General features: G+C 54.0%; 1 protein-coding gene across 1 annotated transcript; it reads left to right on the plus strand.

Moving 5' to 3' along the window:
* Positions 1-2,444: 2,444 nt before the first annotated feature.
* Positions 2,445-10,163, plus strand: LOC138775754 (C2 domain-containing protein 5-like; the record flags this gene model as incomplete). Its single annotated transcript, XM_069956020.1, has 5 exons — positions 2,445-2,541; positions 2,631-2,788; positions 2,915-3,101; positions 6,913-7,064; positions 9,946-10,163. Coding segments are annotated over 5 exons (812 nt in total), but the record flags the coding sequence as incomplete, so codon positions are not given.
* Positions 10,164-16,769: the final 6,606 nt, after the last annotated feature.

Below are 16,769 nucleotides of genomic sequence, written 5' to 3' on the forward strand. Positions count from 1 at the left end.
CCCCCCCCCCCCATCAGTCATGTCCCTGGTTGCCTAGTTATTCCCCCCCCCATCAGTCATGTCTCTGGTAGCCTAGTTATTCCCCCCCCCCCCCATCAGTCATGTCTCTGGTAGCCTAGTTATTCCCCCCCCCCATCAGTCATGTCTCTGGTAGCCTAGTTATTTCCCCCCCCCCCCCCATCAGTCATGTCTCTGGTAGCCTAGTTATTCCCCCCCCCCCCCCCCCCATCAGGCATGTCCCTGGTAGCCTAGTTGTCCCCCCCCATCAGTCATGTCCCTGGTAAGCCTAGTTGCCCCCCCCATCAGTCATGTCCTGGTAGCCTAGTTGTCCCCCATCAGTCATGTCCCTGGTAGCCTAGTTGTCCCCCCCATCAGTCATGTCCCTGGTAGCCTAGTTGTCCCCCCATCAGTCATGTCCCTGTAGCCTAGTGTCCCCCCATCAGTCATGTCCCTGGTAGCCTAGTTGTCCCCCACAGTCATGTCCCTGTGCCTAGTTGTCCCCCCCCATCAGTCATGTCCCTGGGATCCTAGTTAACCCCCAAATAAAAAAATAAACATCCCACTCACCTTACCTCCGCTCCCACGCAGTCCAGGTCCTCTTCTCTCCCAGGTCCTCTGTGCCGGTCTTCTCCTGCAGGCGGCGCGCGATGAAATGACGTCATCGCGCGCGGCCCGCAGGAGACTAAAGACACGCGCCGCTCTGCTGGGGAAGAAGCCGGCACAGACAGCATCCTCCTGTATCCGGCAGCTGTCACAGACACCGGAGGATGCGGTGTATGCCGGCTTCTTCCCCAGCAGAGCGGCAAGCATCACAGGGGAGCTGCGGGCTGCGGGCCGCGGGCCGCATCGGGAGGTCTCAGGGGCCGGATGCGGCCCGCGGGCCGGAGGTTCCCCACCCCTGATATAAAGTAATGGCCATCACTATATACAGTAATAGCCGTCACTATATACAGTAATAGCCGGCACTACACTGGATATCTGCGTCACTATATACAGTAATGGCCGTCACTATATACAGTAATAGCCGTCACTACACTGGATATCTGTGACACTATATACAGTAATAGCTGTCACTATATACAGTAATAGCCGGCACTATATACAGTAATAGCTGTCACTATATACAGTAATAGCCGGCACTACACTGGATATCTGTGACACTATATACAGTAATAGCCGGCACTATATACAGTAATGGCCGTCACTATATACAGTAATAGCCGACACTACACTGGATATCTGTGACACTATATACAGTAATAGCCGGCACTATATACAGTAATAGCCGGCACTACACTGGATATCTGTGACACTATATACAGTAATAGCCGGCACTATATACAGTAATAGCCGGCACTACACTGGATATCTGTGACACTATATACAGTAATAGCCGTCACTATATACAGTAATAGCCGGCACTACACTGGATATCTGTGACACTATATACAGTAATAGCTGTCACTATATACAGTAATAGCCGGCACTACACTGGATATCTGTGACACTATATACAGTAATAGCCGTCACTATATACAGTAATAGCCGGCACTACACTGGATATCTGTGACACTATATACAGTAATAGCCGTCACTATATACAGTAATAGCCGGCACTACACTGGATATCTGTGACACTATATACAGTAATAGCTGTCACTATGTACAGTAATGGCCGTCACTATATACAGTAATGGCCGTCACTAAACTTGATATGACACTCGCACCCTCCTGCTCTTTAGCTCCTCACATCTTCTCATTCTGTAGCTCCTCCCACTTTCCTGTTCTGTAGCTTCTCTGACTTTGCTCTTTTGTTTGGTAGCTCCTCCCATTATGTTCTGTGGCTCCTCCCATCTTGTTCTGTGACTCCTCCCATCTTGTTCTGTGACTCCTCCCATTGTGTTCTGTGGTCCCTCCCGTCTTGTTCTGTGACTCCTCCCATTGTGTTCTGTGGTCCCTCACGTCTTGTTTCTGTGACTCCTCCCATTGTGTTCTGTGGTCCCTCCTATATTGTTCTGGTGACTCCTCCATTGTTTTCTTTGACTCCTCCTAGTGTGTTTCTGTGGTCCCTCCCATCTTGTTCTGTGACTCCTCCCATTGTGTTCTGTGTTCCCTCCCATTGGGTTCTGTAGCCCCTCCCATCTTGTTTGTAGCTCCTCCCATCTTGTGCTGTAGCTCATCCCATTGGGTTCTGTAGCCCCTCCCATCTTGTTCTGTGGCTCCTCCCATTGTGTTCTGTGGTCCCTCCTGTATTTCTAAAGCTCCTCCTATCTTGTTCTGTAGCCCTCCCATCTTGTTCAGTGGCTCCTCCCATTGTGTTCTGTGGTCCCTCACATATTTTTCTGTGACTCCTCCCATCTTGTTATGTAGCCCCTCCCATCTTGTTTCTGTGGCTCCTCCCATCATATATATCTGTTGTATTGACGCCTCCTCCCCTCCTGCAGGGATTCGCGGGGAGATTAATGTGGTGGTGAAGGTCGATCTCTTCAATGACCTCAACCGTTTCCCGCCAGTCGTCGTGCGGAGTGAAGTTCTTCTGCAGTGAGTGATGGCATCTGATGGGAGTAGTAGTCCTTAGTACCTGGAGAAGGGGGGCCCTGTAGCCTGAATCCTGTGTCTTTACCTTCCAGCCACGGTCCATCCCAAGTCGTACCGGGCGGTGGTCCATCCACGGCTTTTGTGGAAGAACTGGTGGTGAACGAGGATCCCGAATATCAGTGGATCGACCGGATCCGGACCCCAAGGGCCTCCAATGAGGCGCGGCAGCGGCTGATCTCTCTGATGTCAGGTGAGGGGGCGCTCTGCTCGTACTGTCATCTCTATGACATCATACTGCTGATGGACATCACTGGGGGCAGTGATCCAGCATAGTAACTGAATAGAGGAACTCTCCCTGTCCACAGGTGAGCTCCAGAGAAGATCGGCCTGAAGGTGCTGGAGATGAGAGGCAACGCCGTGGTGGGCTACCTGCAGTGCTTCGATCTGGAGGGCGAGTCCGGCCTGGTGGTCCGAGCCATCGGGACCGCCTGTACACTGGACAAGCTTACCAACCCAGCCCCATTCCCTCCCGCCTGCCACTCACCATGCAAAGAGCTGAAGGAGTAAGTATACAGCCATATACCACAGCGTAGTGTCCCCACCAGCAGAAGAGTGAGTGCAGCTCCGGAGTATAATACAGGGTGTAACAGCAGAATAGTGAGTGCCGCTCCGGAGTATAATACAGGATGTAACAGCAGAATAGTGAGTGCAGCTCCGGAGTATAATACAGGATGTAACAGCAGAAGAGTGAGTGCAGCTCTGTAGTATAATACAGGATGTAACTCAGGATCAGTAATGTAATGTATGTACACAGTGACCCACCAGCAGAATAGTGAGCGCAGCTCTGGGGTATAATACAGGATGTAACTCAGGATCAGTAATGTAATGTATGTACACAGTGACCCCACCAGCAGAATAGTGAGTGCAGCTCTGGGGTATAATACAGGATGTAACTCAGGATCAGTAATGTAATGTATGTACACAGTGACCTCACCAGCAGAATAGTGAGTACAGCTCTGGGGTATAATACAGGATGTAACTCAGGATCAGTAATGTATGTACACAGTGACCCCACCAGCAGAATAGTGAGTGCAGCTCTGAAGTATAATACAGGATGTAACTCAGGATCAGTAATGTAATGTATGTACACAGTGACCCCACCAGCAGAATAGTGAGTGCAGCTCTGGAGTATAATACAGGATGTAACTCCAGATCAGTAATGTATGTACACAGTGACCCCACCAGCAGAATAGTGAGTGCAGCTCTGGGGTATAATACAGGATGTAACTCAGGATCAGTAATGTATGTACACAGTGACCCCACCAGCAGAATAGTGAGTGCAGCTCTGGAGTATAATACAGGATGTAACTCAGGATCAGTAATGTAATGTAATGTACACAGTGACACCACCAGCAGAATAGTGAGTACAGCTCTGGGGTATAATACAGGATGTAACTCAGAATCAGTAATGTATGTACACAGTGACCCCACCAGCAGAATAGTGAGTACAGCTCTGGGGTATAATACAGGATGTAACTCAGGATCAGTAATGTATGTACACAGTGACCCCACCAGCAGAATAGTGAGTGCAGCTCTGGGGTATAATACAGTATGTAACTCAGGATCAGTAATGTATGTACACAGTGACCCCACCAGCAGAATAGTGAGTGTAGGGGGAGAAGTTGTCCCGGTGTATAGCTGGAGTTGTGCAGGTAACCTGTCTCTTGTCCCCTGTAGTTCCCTGCGGTGGGGGGCAGTGAGTGTATTGGGCTGTGCTCGGGGGTCTCCTCATCTCGGGGGTCTGCAGGGTGGGACGCTCTCTCTTCTTGCATGCCTCTAGGGTGGCTTCTTCCACTAACCATTTCTCCTTCAGATCTTTCTTAACCTGTAGACCTTGTGTGTCCTGTTCTCTTTTCTTCCACCTCTTGCTGCCACCCCTCCCAGGTCTCCGCTGGTCCAGCCACCAAGTCATGGATATCGCTCGACTCACAACAGCCCTATTCACACTGCTACTGGCTCACGACTCACTCAGAACTTCTCTGTGTCTGTCCCCACTCTCATCTACACTGGTACGAGTCTGCTCACCCCCAGGAGTGGGGAGAGGCAGGCGGGCAGGGCAGGCTGGTACTGCCACTCACTACCAGGGATAGGTGCTCAGGTGTGTGCAGAGCCCCCTCCACTCACCCTCCTCTCCGTCCTCTTACATTCTGCCGCACATTGAATTACACAGTGTCTTATCCTCCAGAGCGGCACTCACTATTCTGCTGTTACATCATGTCTCATCCTCCAGAGCTGCACTCACTATTCTTCTGTTGCATCCTGTCTCATCCTCCAGAGCTGCACTCACTATTTTTCTGTTACATCATGTCTCATCTTCAAGAGCTGCACTCACTATTCTGTATGGTCGGTGTGCGGCTCTGGAGGGGCGCCCTCGGTGTGCGGCTCTGGAGGGGCGCCCTCGGTGTGCGGCTCTGGAGGGGCGCCCTCGGTGTGTGGCTCTGGAGGGGCGCCCTCGGTGTGCGGCTCTGGGGGGCACCCTCGGTGTGTGGCTCTGGAGGGGCAACCTCGGTGTGCGGCTCTGGAGGGGCGCCCTCGGTGTGCGGCTCTGGAGGGGCACCCTCGGTGTGCGGCTCTGAAGGGGCACCCTCGGTGTGCGGCTCTGGGGGCGGCACCCTCGGTGTGCGGCTCTGGAGGGGTATGGTCTGTGTGTGGCTCTGGAGGGGCGCCCTCGGTGTGCGGCTCTGGAGGGGCGCCCTCGGTGTGCGGCTCTGGGGGGGCACCCTCGGTGTGCGGCTCTGGGGGGGCACCCTCGGTGTGCGGCTCTGGAGGGGTATGGTCTGTGTGTGGCTCTGGAGGGGCACCCTCGGTGTGCGGCTCTGGAGGGGTATGGTCTGTGAGTGGCTCTGGAGGGGCACCCTCGGTGTGCGGCTCTGGGGGGGCACCCTCGGTGTGCGGCTCTAGAGGGGCACCCTCGGTGTGCGGCTCTGGAGGGGTATGGTCTGTGTGTGGCTCTGGAGGGGCACCCTCGGTGTGTGGCTCTGGAGGGGTATGGTCTGTGTGTGGCTCTGAAGGGGCACCCTCGGTGTGTGGCTCTGGGGGGGCACCCTCGGTGTGTGGCTCTGGAGGGGCACCCTCGGTGTGCGGCTCTGGAGGGGTATGGTCTGTGCGGCTCTGGAGGGGCGCCTTCGGTGTGCGGCTCTGGAGGGGCGCCTTCGGTGTGCGGCTCTGGAGGGGCGCCTTCGGTGTGCAGCTCTGGGGGGGCACCCTCGGTGTGCGGCTCTGGAGGGGTATGGTCTGTGTGTGGCTCTGGAGGGGCACCCTCGGTGTGCGGCTCTGGAGGGGCACCCTCGGTTTGCGGCTCTGGAGGGGCGCCCTCGGTGTGCGGCTCTGGAGGGGTATGGTCTGTGTGTGGCTCTGGAGGGGCACCCTTCGTGAGCGGCTCTGGAGGGGCACCCTCGGTGTGCGGCTCTGGAGGGGTATGGTCTGTGTGTGGCTCTGGAGGGGCACCCTTCGTGTGCGGCTCTGGAGGGGCACCCTCGGTGTGCGGCTCTGGAGGGGCACCCTCGGTGTGTGGCTCTGGAGGGGCACCCTCGGTGTGTGGCTCTGGAGGGGCACCCTCGGTGTGCAGCTCTGGGGGGCACCCTCGGTGTGCGGCTCTGGGGGGGTATGGTCTGTGTGTGGCTCTGGAGGGGCACCCTCGGTGTGCGGCTCTGGAGGGGCACCCTCGGTGTGCGGCTCTGGAGGGGCACCCTCGGTGTGCGGCTCTGGAGGGGCGCCCTCGGTGTGCGGCTCTGGAGGGGTATGGTCTGTGTGTGGCTCTGGAGGGGCACCCTTCGTGTGCGGCTCTGGAGGGGAGCCTTCGGTGTGCGGCTCTGGAGGGGTATGGTCTGTGTGTGGCTCTGGAGGGGCACCCTCGGTGTGTGGCTCTGGAGGGGTATGGTCTGTGTGTGGCTCTGGAGGGGCACCCTTCGTGTGCGGCTCTGGAGGGGCACCCTCGGTGTGCGGCTCTGGAGGGGCACCCTCGGTGTGTGGCACAGTGTGGGGGTCCGGAGGCTGGCGGGCAGTGGAGGGGCAGCAGGTAAGTGACCCCAGCTTAGCGGTGGCCCCTGTAGCTGATGCATGATAGTGAAGGATAAGGAAACATGTGGGGGCCCCGGGCAGCCAGGAGGACGCCTCCATCTTTGTGTGGCTGCCCCCTCAGGCCGATCCCGTCTTCTGGGAGATTTTTTGCTTCTTTTGTCTGATTTTTTGTGCTGATTTCTGTGTGGGGCTGAGGTGCTGCGCGGACATAAGGAGGCACCCCACCGGGGCCGTCCCCATCATCCCTCCCCTCCCCCGTGTGATACTTAATATATCTCCACCTTCTTCTGACAGGACCCCCTTCAATGAGGAGCTTATCCCCAATACTCACTCATCCGGACCCTCCACCCCTCTGAAAAACCAAACCTATTCCTTTTCACCTTCCAAGTCCTACAGCCGACAGTCCTCCTCTTCAGACACAGATTTGAGTTTGACACCTAAGACTGGTAAGACGCCTCCGACCCCCCCACTCCTCATTACTCTTTATGTTTCTTCATTTCTCCGCTTTTCTTTCCTTCGCTTTAGTTTTCAATTATTTCCAACATTGTTACAAGTTATCAAAACCGTGTGTGAGACGTCAGAACCCCCCCCCCCACAGTACAGTCCTGCCTCCCATGTCCCCCCCCCCCACAGTACAGTCCTGCCTCCCATGTCCCCCCCCACAGTACAGTCCTGCCTCCCATGTCCCCCCCCCACAGTACAGTCCTGCCTCCCATGTCCCCCCGCCCCCCACAGTACAGTCCTGCCTCCCATGTCCCCCCCCCCACAGTACAGTCCTGCCTCCCATGTCCCCCCCCACAGTACAGTCCTGCCTCCCATGTCCCCCCCCACAGTACAGTCCTGCCTCCCATGTCCCCCCGCCCCCCACAGTACAGTCCTGCCTCCCATGTCCCCCCCCACAGTACAGTCCTGCCTCCCATGTCCCCCCCCCACAGTACAGTCCTGCCTCCCATGTCCCCCCCCCCCCACAGTACAGTCCTGCCTCCCATGTCCCCCCCCCCACAGTACAGTTCTTCCCCCCATATCCCCGCCCACAGTACAGTTCTTCCCCCCATATCCCCCCACAGTACAGTTCATCCCCCCCATATCCCCCCACAGTACAGTTCTTCCCCCATATCCCCCCCACAGTACAGTCCTGCCTCCCATGTCCCCCCCCCACAGTACAGTTCTTCCCCCCATATCCCCGCCCACAGTACAGTTCTTCCCCCCATATCCCACCCACAGTACAGTTCATCCCCCCCATATCCCCCCACAGTACAGTTCTTCCCCCCATATCCCCGCCCACAGTACAGTTCTTCCCCCCATATCCCCGCCCACAGTACAGTTCTTCCCCCCCCATATCCCCCCCACAGTACAGTTCTTCCCCCCCCATATCCCCGCCCACAGTACTGTTCTTCCCCCCCCATATCCCCCCCACAGTACAGTTCTTCCCCCCATATCCCCGCCCACAGTACAGTTCTTCCCCCCCCCATATCCCCCCCACAGTACAGTTCTTCCCCCCCCCATATCCCCCCCACAGTACAGTTCTTCCCCCCCATATCCCCGCCCACAGTACAGTTCTTCCCCCCCATATCCCCACCACAGTACAGTTCTTTCCCCCATGCCCCTCCCACAGTACAGTTCTGTCTCCCATGTCCCTCCACAGTACAATTCTCCCTTCCATATTCCCCGCCACAGTACAGTTCTGTCTCCCATGTCCCCCCACAGTACAGTTCTGTCTCCCATGTCCCCCCACAGTACAGTTCTGTCTCCCATGTCCCCCCACAGTACAGTTCTGTCTCCCATGTCCCCCCACAGTACAGTTCTGTCTCCCATGTCCCCCCACAGTACAGTTCTGTCTCCCATGTCCCCCCACAGTACAGTTCTGTCTCCCATGTCCCCCACAGTACAGTTCTGTCTCCCATGTCCCCCCACAGTACAGTTCTGTCTCCCATGTCCCCCCACAGTACAGTTCTGTCTCCCATGTCCCCCCACAGTACAGTTCTGTCTCCCATGTCCCCCCACAGTACAGTTCTGTCTCCCATGTCCCCCCACAGTACAGTTCTGTCTCCCATGTCCCCCCACAGTACAGTTCTGTCTCCCATGTCCCCCCACAGTACAGTTCTGTCTCCCATGTCCCCCCACAGTACAGTTCTGTCTCCCATGTCCCCCCACAGTACAGTTCTGTCTCCCATGTCCCCCCACAGTACAGTTCTGTCTCCCATGTCCCCCCACAGTACAGTTCTGTCTCCCATGTCCCCCCACAGTACAGTTCTGTCTCCCATATCCCCCCACAGTACAGTTCTGCCTCCCATGTCCCCCTCCACAGTACAGTTTTGCCTTCCATATCCCCCTTAACAGTACAGTTTTCCCTTCCATATCCCCCTCCACAGTACAGTCCTGCCTCACCTGTCCCCCCCCCCCCCCCTTCCCACGCACACACAGTACAGTCCAGCCTCCCATGTTTTTTATGTCACTCTTAAGGTGGCTGAAGGACGACACATAATGTAACAGCAGAATAGTGAGTGCAGCTCTGGAGGATGAGACAGGATGTAACAGCAGAATAGTGAGTGCAGCTCTGGGGGATGAGACATGATGTAACAGCAGAATAGTGAGTGCAGCTCTGAAGGAGGAGACATAATGTAACAGCAGAATAGTAATTGCAGCTCTGGGGGATGAGACAGGATGTAACAGCAGAATAGTGAGTGCAGCTCTGGAGGATGAGACATGATGTAACAGCAGAATAGTGAGTGCAGCTCTGGAGGATGAGACGTGATGTAACAGCAGAATAGTGAGTGCAGCTCTGGAGGATGAGACAGGATGTAACAGCACGATAGTGAGTGCAGCTCTGGAGGATGAGACATGATGTAAGAGCAGAATAGTGAGTGCAGCTCTGGAGGATGAGACATGATGTAACAGCAGAATAGTGAGTGCAGCTCTGGAGGATGAGACATGATGTAACAGCAGAATAGTGAGTGCAGCTCTGGAGGATGAGACGTGATGTAACAGCAGAATAGTGAGTGCAGCTCTGGAGGAAGAGACAGGATGCAACAGCAGAATAGTGAGCGCAGCTCTGGAGGATGAGACGGGATGTAAGAGCAGAATAGTGAGTGCAGCTCTGGAGGTGACTGTGCTATAAGGTGTGATGGAAGCAGAGTGCCCCTATATGAGCTCCAGTACTGTGCCCCGGGGTGGGAGTATTCCCCATTGCTCATGTCGCCCTCTGGTGGTGTGGCGTGGTTAGTCTCAGTCACGGTGTTGATAGCGCCCCCCTATCTGTTTTCCTCTATAATTTTGTATCACTTTTGTTGCTTTCTTCCTTCTCTCCATCCTCTCTCCGCCCTCCAGCTCTCATTCCAAAGGCTCCTCGGTATTCTGTCTCCCCGAGCTCCCCCGGCCTCACACAGTCCTATAGCCTCCTCCTGGCCTCTAGCGTCTCCCCTCCTCACACTAGTGGTAGCCGCCCGCGGCTGAGGAAATCCATATCGCTCAGTGACGAGCTGATGCTGTCCGCCGGTAGGATGGCCGCCGCACGACATCATGTGTGTGACCTCACCAACAACTAACGTCTGATGTGAGTGACACTAACACCCCAGGGAGCCATACCATGTCTGCACCGCTGATCTCTAGTGATGTCACCGCTGATCTCTAGTGATGTCACCGCTGATCTCTAGTGATGGATAGGCTGTATTCTCAGTGATGTCACTGCTGATCTCTAGTGATGGATAGGCTGTATTCTCAGTGATGTCACTGCTGATCTCTAGTGATGGATAGGCTGTATTCTCAGTGATGTCACTGCTGATCTCTAGTGATGGATAGGCTGTATTCTCAGTGATGTCACCGCTGATCTTTAGTGATGGATAGGCTGTATTCTCAGTGATGTCACCGCTGATCTCTAGTGATGGATAGGCTGTATTCTCAGTGATGTCACCGCTGATCTCTAGTGATGGATAGGCTGTATTCTCAGTGATGTCACCGCTGATCTCTAGTGATGGATAGGCTGTATTCCCAGTGATGTCACTGATCTCTAGTAATGGATAGGCTGTATTCTCAGTGATGTCACTGATCTCTAGTGATGGATAGGCTATATTCTCAGTGATGTCACCGCTGATCTCTAGTGATGGATAGGCTGTATTGTCAGTGATGTCACTGCTGATCTCTAGTGATGGATAGGCTGTATTGTCAGTGATGTCACTGATCTCTAGTGATGGATAGGCTGTATTCTCAGTGATGTCACCGCTGATCTCTAGTGATGGATAGGCTGTATTCTCAGTGATGTCACCGCTGATCTCTAGTGATGGATAGGCTGTATTCTCAGTGATGTCACTGATCTCTAGTGATGGATAGGCTGTATTCTCAGTGATGTCACCGCTGATCTCTAGTGATGGATAGGCTGTATTCTCAGTGATGTCACTGCTGATCTCTAGTGATGGATAGGCTGTATTCTCAGTGATGTCACTGCTGATCTCTAGTGATGGATAGGCTGTATTCTCAGTGATGTCACTGATCTCTAGTGATGGATAGGCTGTATTCTCAGTGATGTCACTGCTGATCTCTAGTGATGGATAGGCTGTATTCTCAGTGATGTCACTGATCTCTAGTGATGGATAGGCTGTATTCTCAGTGATGTCACTGATCTCTAGTGATGGATAGGCTGTATTCTCAGTGATGTCACTGATCTCTAGTGATGGATAGGCTGTATTGTCAGTGATGTCACCGCTGATCTCTAGTGATGGATAGGCTGTATTCTCAGTGATGTCACCGCTGATCTCTAGTGATGGATAGGCTGTATTCTCAGTGATGTCACCGCTGATCTCTAGTGATGGATAGGCTGTATTCTCAGTGATGTCACTGCTGATCTCTAGTGATGGATAGGCTGTATTCTCAGTGATGTCACTGAGTCTCTAGTGATGGATAGGCTGTATTCTCAGTGATGTCACTGATCTCTAGTGATGGATAGGCTGTATTCTCAGTGATGTCACTGATCTCTAGTGATGGATAGGCTGTATTCTCAGTGATGTCACTGCTGATCTCTAGTGATGGGTTGGTGCATTCTTGGTATCCCTCCCTTCTAATCCTCTGGGTTCCGTCTTGCGCTTGCACTGGGGCCCTATAGCATGCCCGGGGCCACTTGTTCTCTTCTGTGTACACTGCAGACCTCCCGGTATAAGATACATGATATAAAACGGTCCCTCTGTAATACAGGGGGGAGGGCCACTATTCCTCTATATAATGATATATGAGGGGATTGAGATTGTGATGTAATCTGGAGAACGATGATATCATCACACCAACACTGAATACATGATCAGGGTGCCATAAAGTATGTACCCCCTCCCTCCTATCCTGCCATCTCCATCACCTTACACATTGGGCGTTGTGTCTCTGTCCGCTATGACCTCTGACCTCTCCTGTGTATATATATATTGTGGTGTCTGTGGTTACACGTGGTGTGTTTGCCGCCCGGCATCATCCAGGACTCTGTGTTTCCTTATCTGTCACAGCTGCGGTGGTTTAGTGCCTGGGGATTCCCGATTTGGGGGGGGGGGGGGGGGTTATAATACCGTATTTACCCCACTCCCACTAATATCCTTAATACCCCCTCCCCCCCCACCCCCCCACATTCTTAAAGGCTCGATGTCCAGTCTTACGTCCAAAGAAAAGTTTTTCAGCAGAATCTCAAAACTTTTCTTTCAAACAATTTAAAAGATTAAAGGGGAACGCCTTTTTCTTTCCAATCAGCTGGTGTCAGAAAGTTATTCAAAAGTATAAATTACTTCTATTTAAAAATCCCCAGTCTTCCAGTACTTATCAGCTGCTTTTGTCCTGCAGGACGTGGTGTATTCTCTCCAGTCTCCCAATACTTATCAGCTGCTGTATGTCCTGCAGGAAGTGGTGTATTCTCTCCAGTGTGACACAGTGCTCTCTGCTGCCACCTCTGTCCATGTCAGGAACTGTCCAGAGCAGCAGCAAATCCCCATAGAAAACCTCTCCTGCTCTGGACAGTTCCTGACATGGACAGGGGTGGTAGCAGAGAGCACTGTGTCAGACTGGAGAGAATACACCACTTCCTGCATGACATACAGCAGCTGATAAGTACTGGAAGACTGGAGAGAATACACCACTTCCTGCAAGACATACAGCAGCTGGAGATTACTAAACAGAAGTAAATTATGAGAGTAGGTTCACACTACGGAATCTGCGCAGAGAAGTTCCGTCGGATTCCATGGCTTGTACCTGTTCACGCCGGCGAGCATATCCGCCCGTGCTGCAGACACCATTCTGTGGCCAATTCCGCATTCTGCCAAAAAAATAGACATGTCAGTTTCTTTTGGCGGAATCGGCCCGGCCCATAGAATGGGTGTCTATAGCACGGGCGGATATGGCTCGCCGGTGTGAACAGGTACAAGCCATGGAATCCGACGGAACTTCTCCACCCAGATTCCGTAGTGTGAACTACCCAAATCTATATAACTTTGATTTAAAAGAAATTTTTTTTTTCCCCCGGATTACCCCTTTAAGTTTCTGTTTAAGATTGGATGCAGCCTTGTCTCTTCTCTGAGGAAAATGTGCTCTCGGGGCGTTTGTGACATCCAGGTGTGATGATGATGATGGTGATGATGATGGTTGTCTGAGAAAACCAGACAGGGGGGGGGAGCGGGTGACCACACACGTATATAATTATGGTACATCTTATCCTGGGGTCAGTATCAGGGGTCACCTGCTGGACATGTGGACCCCCCCTGGTTTATTAATATGGTACATCTTATTTGTGGGTCAGGATCGGGGTCACCTGGCTGGACATGTGAACCCCCCCTGGGTTATTGATATGGTACATCTATCCTGGGTCATATCGGGGTCACCTGGCTGGACATGTGACCCCCCCTGGTTTATTAATATGGTACATCTTATTTGTGGGGTCAGTATCGGGGTCACCTGGCTGGACATGTGACCCCCTGGTTTATTAATATGGTACATCTTATCCTGGGGTCAGTATCAGGGTCCCGGCCGGACATGTGACCCCCTGGCAATTCCCTCGGCTGTCATTCCTCTCCCCCAGACGCCATCTTTCCTCCGCAGTGCGGCAGTAGTGATAGTATCTGCTTATGGAGAGCCCGCCGCCGCTGTCCGCCTCACACCAGGAGGGTGGACTCTGACCTTCTCCCAGGGATTGGGAAGTGGAAGCGCCGGAAGAGATGGCGGCCCCTTTAAGGCCCTCCTGAGCAGCAGACTCAGTCAGCACTGGAGCAGCGGGTAAGCAGGGGGCGCTGTGTTATGGCTCACCCCCAGCCATTGGATTTATGGAGGGGGGGGGGGTGTTATGAGGGAGGGGATGTTATGGAGGGGGGGGTGTTATGGAGAGGGATGTTATGGAGGGAGGGATGTTATGGAGGGGGGGTGTTATGGAGGTGGTGTTATGGAGGGGGGGGTGTTATGGAGGGGGGATGTTATGGAGGGGGGGGGTTATGGAGGGGGTGTTATGGAGGGGGGGGTGTTATTGGAGAGGATGTTATGGAGGGGGGATGTTATGTGAGGGAGGGGGATGTTATGAGGGGGGATGTTATGGAGGGAGGGATGTTATGGAGGGGGGATTGTATGGAGGGAGGGGGATGTTATGGAGGGAGGGGAGTTATGGGAGGGTGATGTTATGGAGGGGGGATGTTATGGAGGGAGGGATTTATTGGAGGGGAGGGATGTTATGGAGGGGGGGGTGTTATGGAGAGGGATGTTATGGAGTGAGGGATGTTATTGGAGGGGGGATGTTATGGAGGGGGGGGTGTTATGGAGAGGGATGTTATGGAGGGAGGGATGTTATGGAGGGGGGTGTTATGGAGGGGGGATGTTATGGAGGGAGGGATGTTATGGAGGGAGGAATGTTATGGAGGGGGGATGTTATGGAGGGAGGGATGTTATGGAGGGAGGGTGTTATGGAGAGGGATGTTATGGAGGGAGGGATGTTATGGAGGGGGGATGTTATGGAGGGGTGAGGTTATGGAGGGTGGGATGTTATTGGAGGGAGGGGATGTTATGGGAGGGAGGAATGTTATGGAGGGGGGATGTTATGGAGGAGGGATGGTTATGGAGGGAGGGTGTTATGGAGGTGGTGTGTATGGAGGGGGGGGTGGTTATGGAGAGGGATGTTATGAGGGAGGGATGTATGGAGTGGGGGGGTGTATGATGGAGGGAGAGATGTTATGGAGGGGGAGATGTTATGGAGGGGGGATGTATGGAGGGGAGGATTGTTATGGAGGGGGGATGTTATGGAGGGGAGGATGTAGGGAAGGGGGGGGGGGGGGGTTATGGAGGGAGGGATGTTATGGAGGGGGGATGTTATGGAGGGGGGGATGTTATGGAGGGGGGGATGTTAGTGGAGGGAGGGATGTTATGGAGGGAGGGATGTTATGGAGGGGGGATGTTTATGGAGGGGAGGGATGTTATGGAGGGGGGATGTTATGGAGGGAGGGATGTTATGGAGGGGGGTGTTATGGAGGGAGAGATGTTATGGAGGGGAGATGTTATGGAGGGGGGGATGTTATGGAGGGGAGGATGTTAGGAGGGGGGATGTTATGGAGGGAGGGATGTTATGGAGGGGGGATGTATGGAGGGAGGGATGGTTATGGAGGGGGGGATGTTATGGAGGGGGGTGTTATGAGGAGGATGTATGGAGGGGGGGATGTTATGGAGGGAGGGATGTTATGGAGGGAGAGATGTTATGGAGGGGGAGATGTAATGGAGGAGGGATGTTATGGAGGGAGGGATGTTATGGAGGGGGGATGTTATGGAGGGAGGGATGTTATGGAGGGAGGGGATGTTATGGAGGAAGAGGATGTTATAGAGGGGGGATGTTATGGAGGGAGGATGTTAGGAGGGGGATGGTTATGGAGGGAGGGGGATGTTATGGAGGGGGGATGTTATGGAGGGAAGGATGTTATGGAGGGGGTGTGTGGAGGGAGGATGTTATGAGGGGGGAGTTATGGAGGGAGGGGGATGTTATGGAGGGGGATGTTATGGAGGGAGGATGTTTATGAGGGGGGTTTTAGGAGGGAGGATGTTATGGAGGGAGGGGGATGTTATGGAGGGGGGATGTTATGGAGGGGGGGAGTTTATGGAGGGGGGCGATGTTTGGAGGGTAGGGAATGTATGGAGGGGGGGTGTTATGGAGGAGGGATGTTATGGAGGGAGGGGGATGTTATGGAGGAAGGGATGTTATAGAGGGGGGATGTTATGGAGGGAGGGATGTTATGGAGGGGGATGTTATGGAGGGAGGGGGAGTTATGGAGTGGATGTTATGGAGGGATGGATGTTATGGTAGGGGGGTGTTATGGAGGGGGATGATGGAGGGGGGATGTATGGAGGGAGGGGATGTTAGGAGGGGGGATGTTATGGTAGGGAGGGATGTTATGGAGGGGGGGTGTTATGGAGGGAGGGATGTTATGGAGGGGGGGGGGATGTTATGGAGGGGGGATGTTATGGAGGGGGGGGAGTTAGGGAGGGGATGTTAGGGAGGTGAGGAGGGATGTTATGGGAGGGGGTGTTATGGAGGGAGAGATTGTAGGGAGGAGGGATGTATGGAGGGGGGGATGTTATTGGAGGGGGGATTAGGAGGGAGGGATGTTACTGTGTGGGGAGGATGAATGGAGGGGGAGGTTATGGAGGGGGAGTTATGGAGGGGGATGTTATGGAGGGTGATGGTATGGAGGGTGAGGTTATGGAGGATGGGATGTTATGGAGTGGGGGTGTTATGGAGGGAGGGATGTTAATGGAGGGCGGGATGTTATAGAGGGGGGATGTTATGGAGGGGGGTATGGTTATGGAGGGGGATGGTATGGAGGGGTGAGGTTATGGAGGGGGGGATGTTATGGAGTGGGGGTGTTATGGAGGGAGGGTGTTATGGAGGGGGGATGTTATGGAGGGGGGATGTTATGGAGGGGGATGTTATGGAAGGGTGATGGTATGGAGGGTGCGGTATGGAGGGGGGAGTATGGAGTGGGGGTGTTATGGAGGGAGGGATGTTATGGAGGGGGGGAAATGTTATAGAGGGGGGGATGTTATGGAGGGGGGATGTTATGGAGGGGGCGATGGTATGCGAGGGGTGAGGTTATAGCGAGGGGTGGAGTATGGAGTGGGGGTGTTATGGAGGATGGCTTGTATGGAGGGAGGGATGTATGGAG

This window comes from Dendropsophus ebraccatus, unplaced genomic scaffold (genome assembly GCF_027789765.1).
Source record: "Dendropsophus ebraccatus isolate aDenEbr1 unplaced genomic scaffold, aDenEbr1.pat pat_scaffold_1996_ctg1, whole genome shotgun sequence".
Lineage (NCBI taxonomy): Eukaryota > Metazoa > Chordata > Amphibia > Anura > Hylidae > Dendropsophus > Dendropsophus ebraccatus.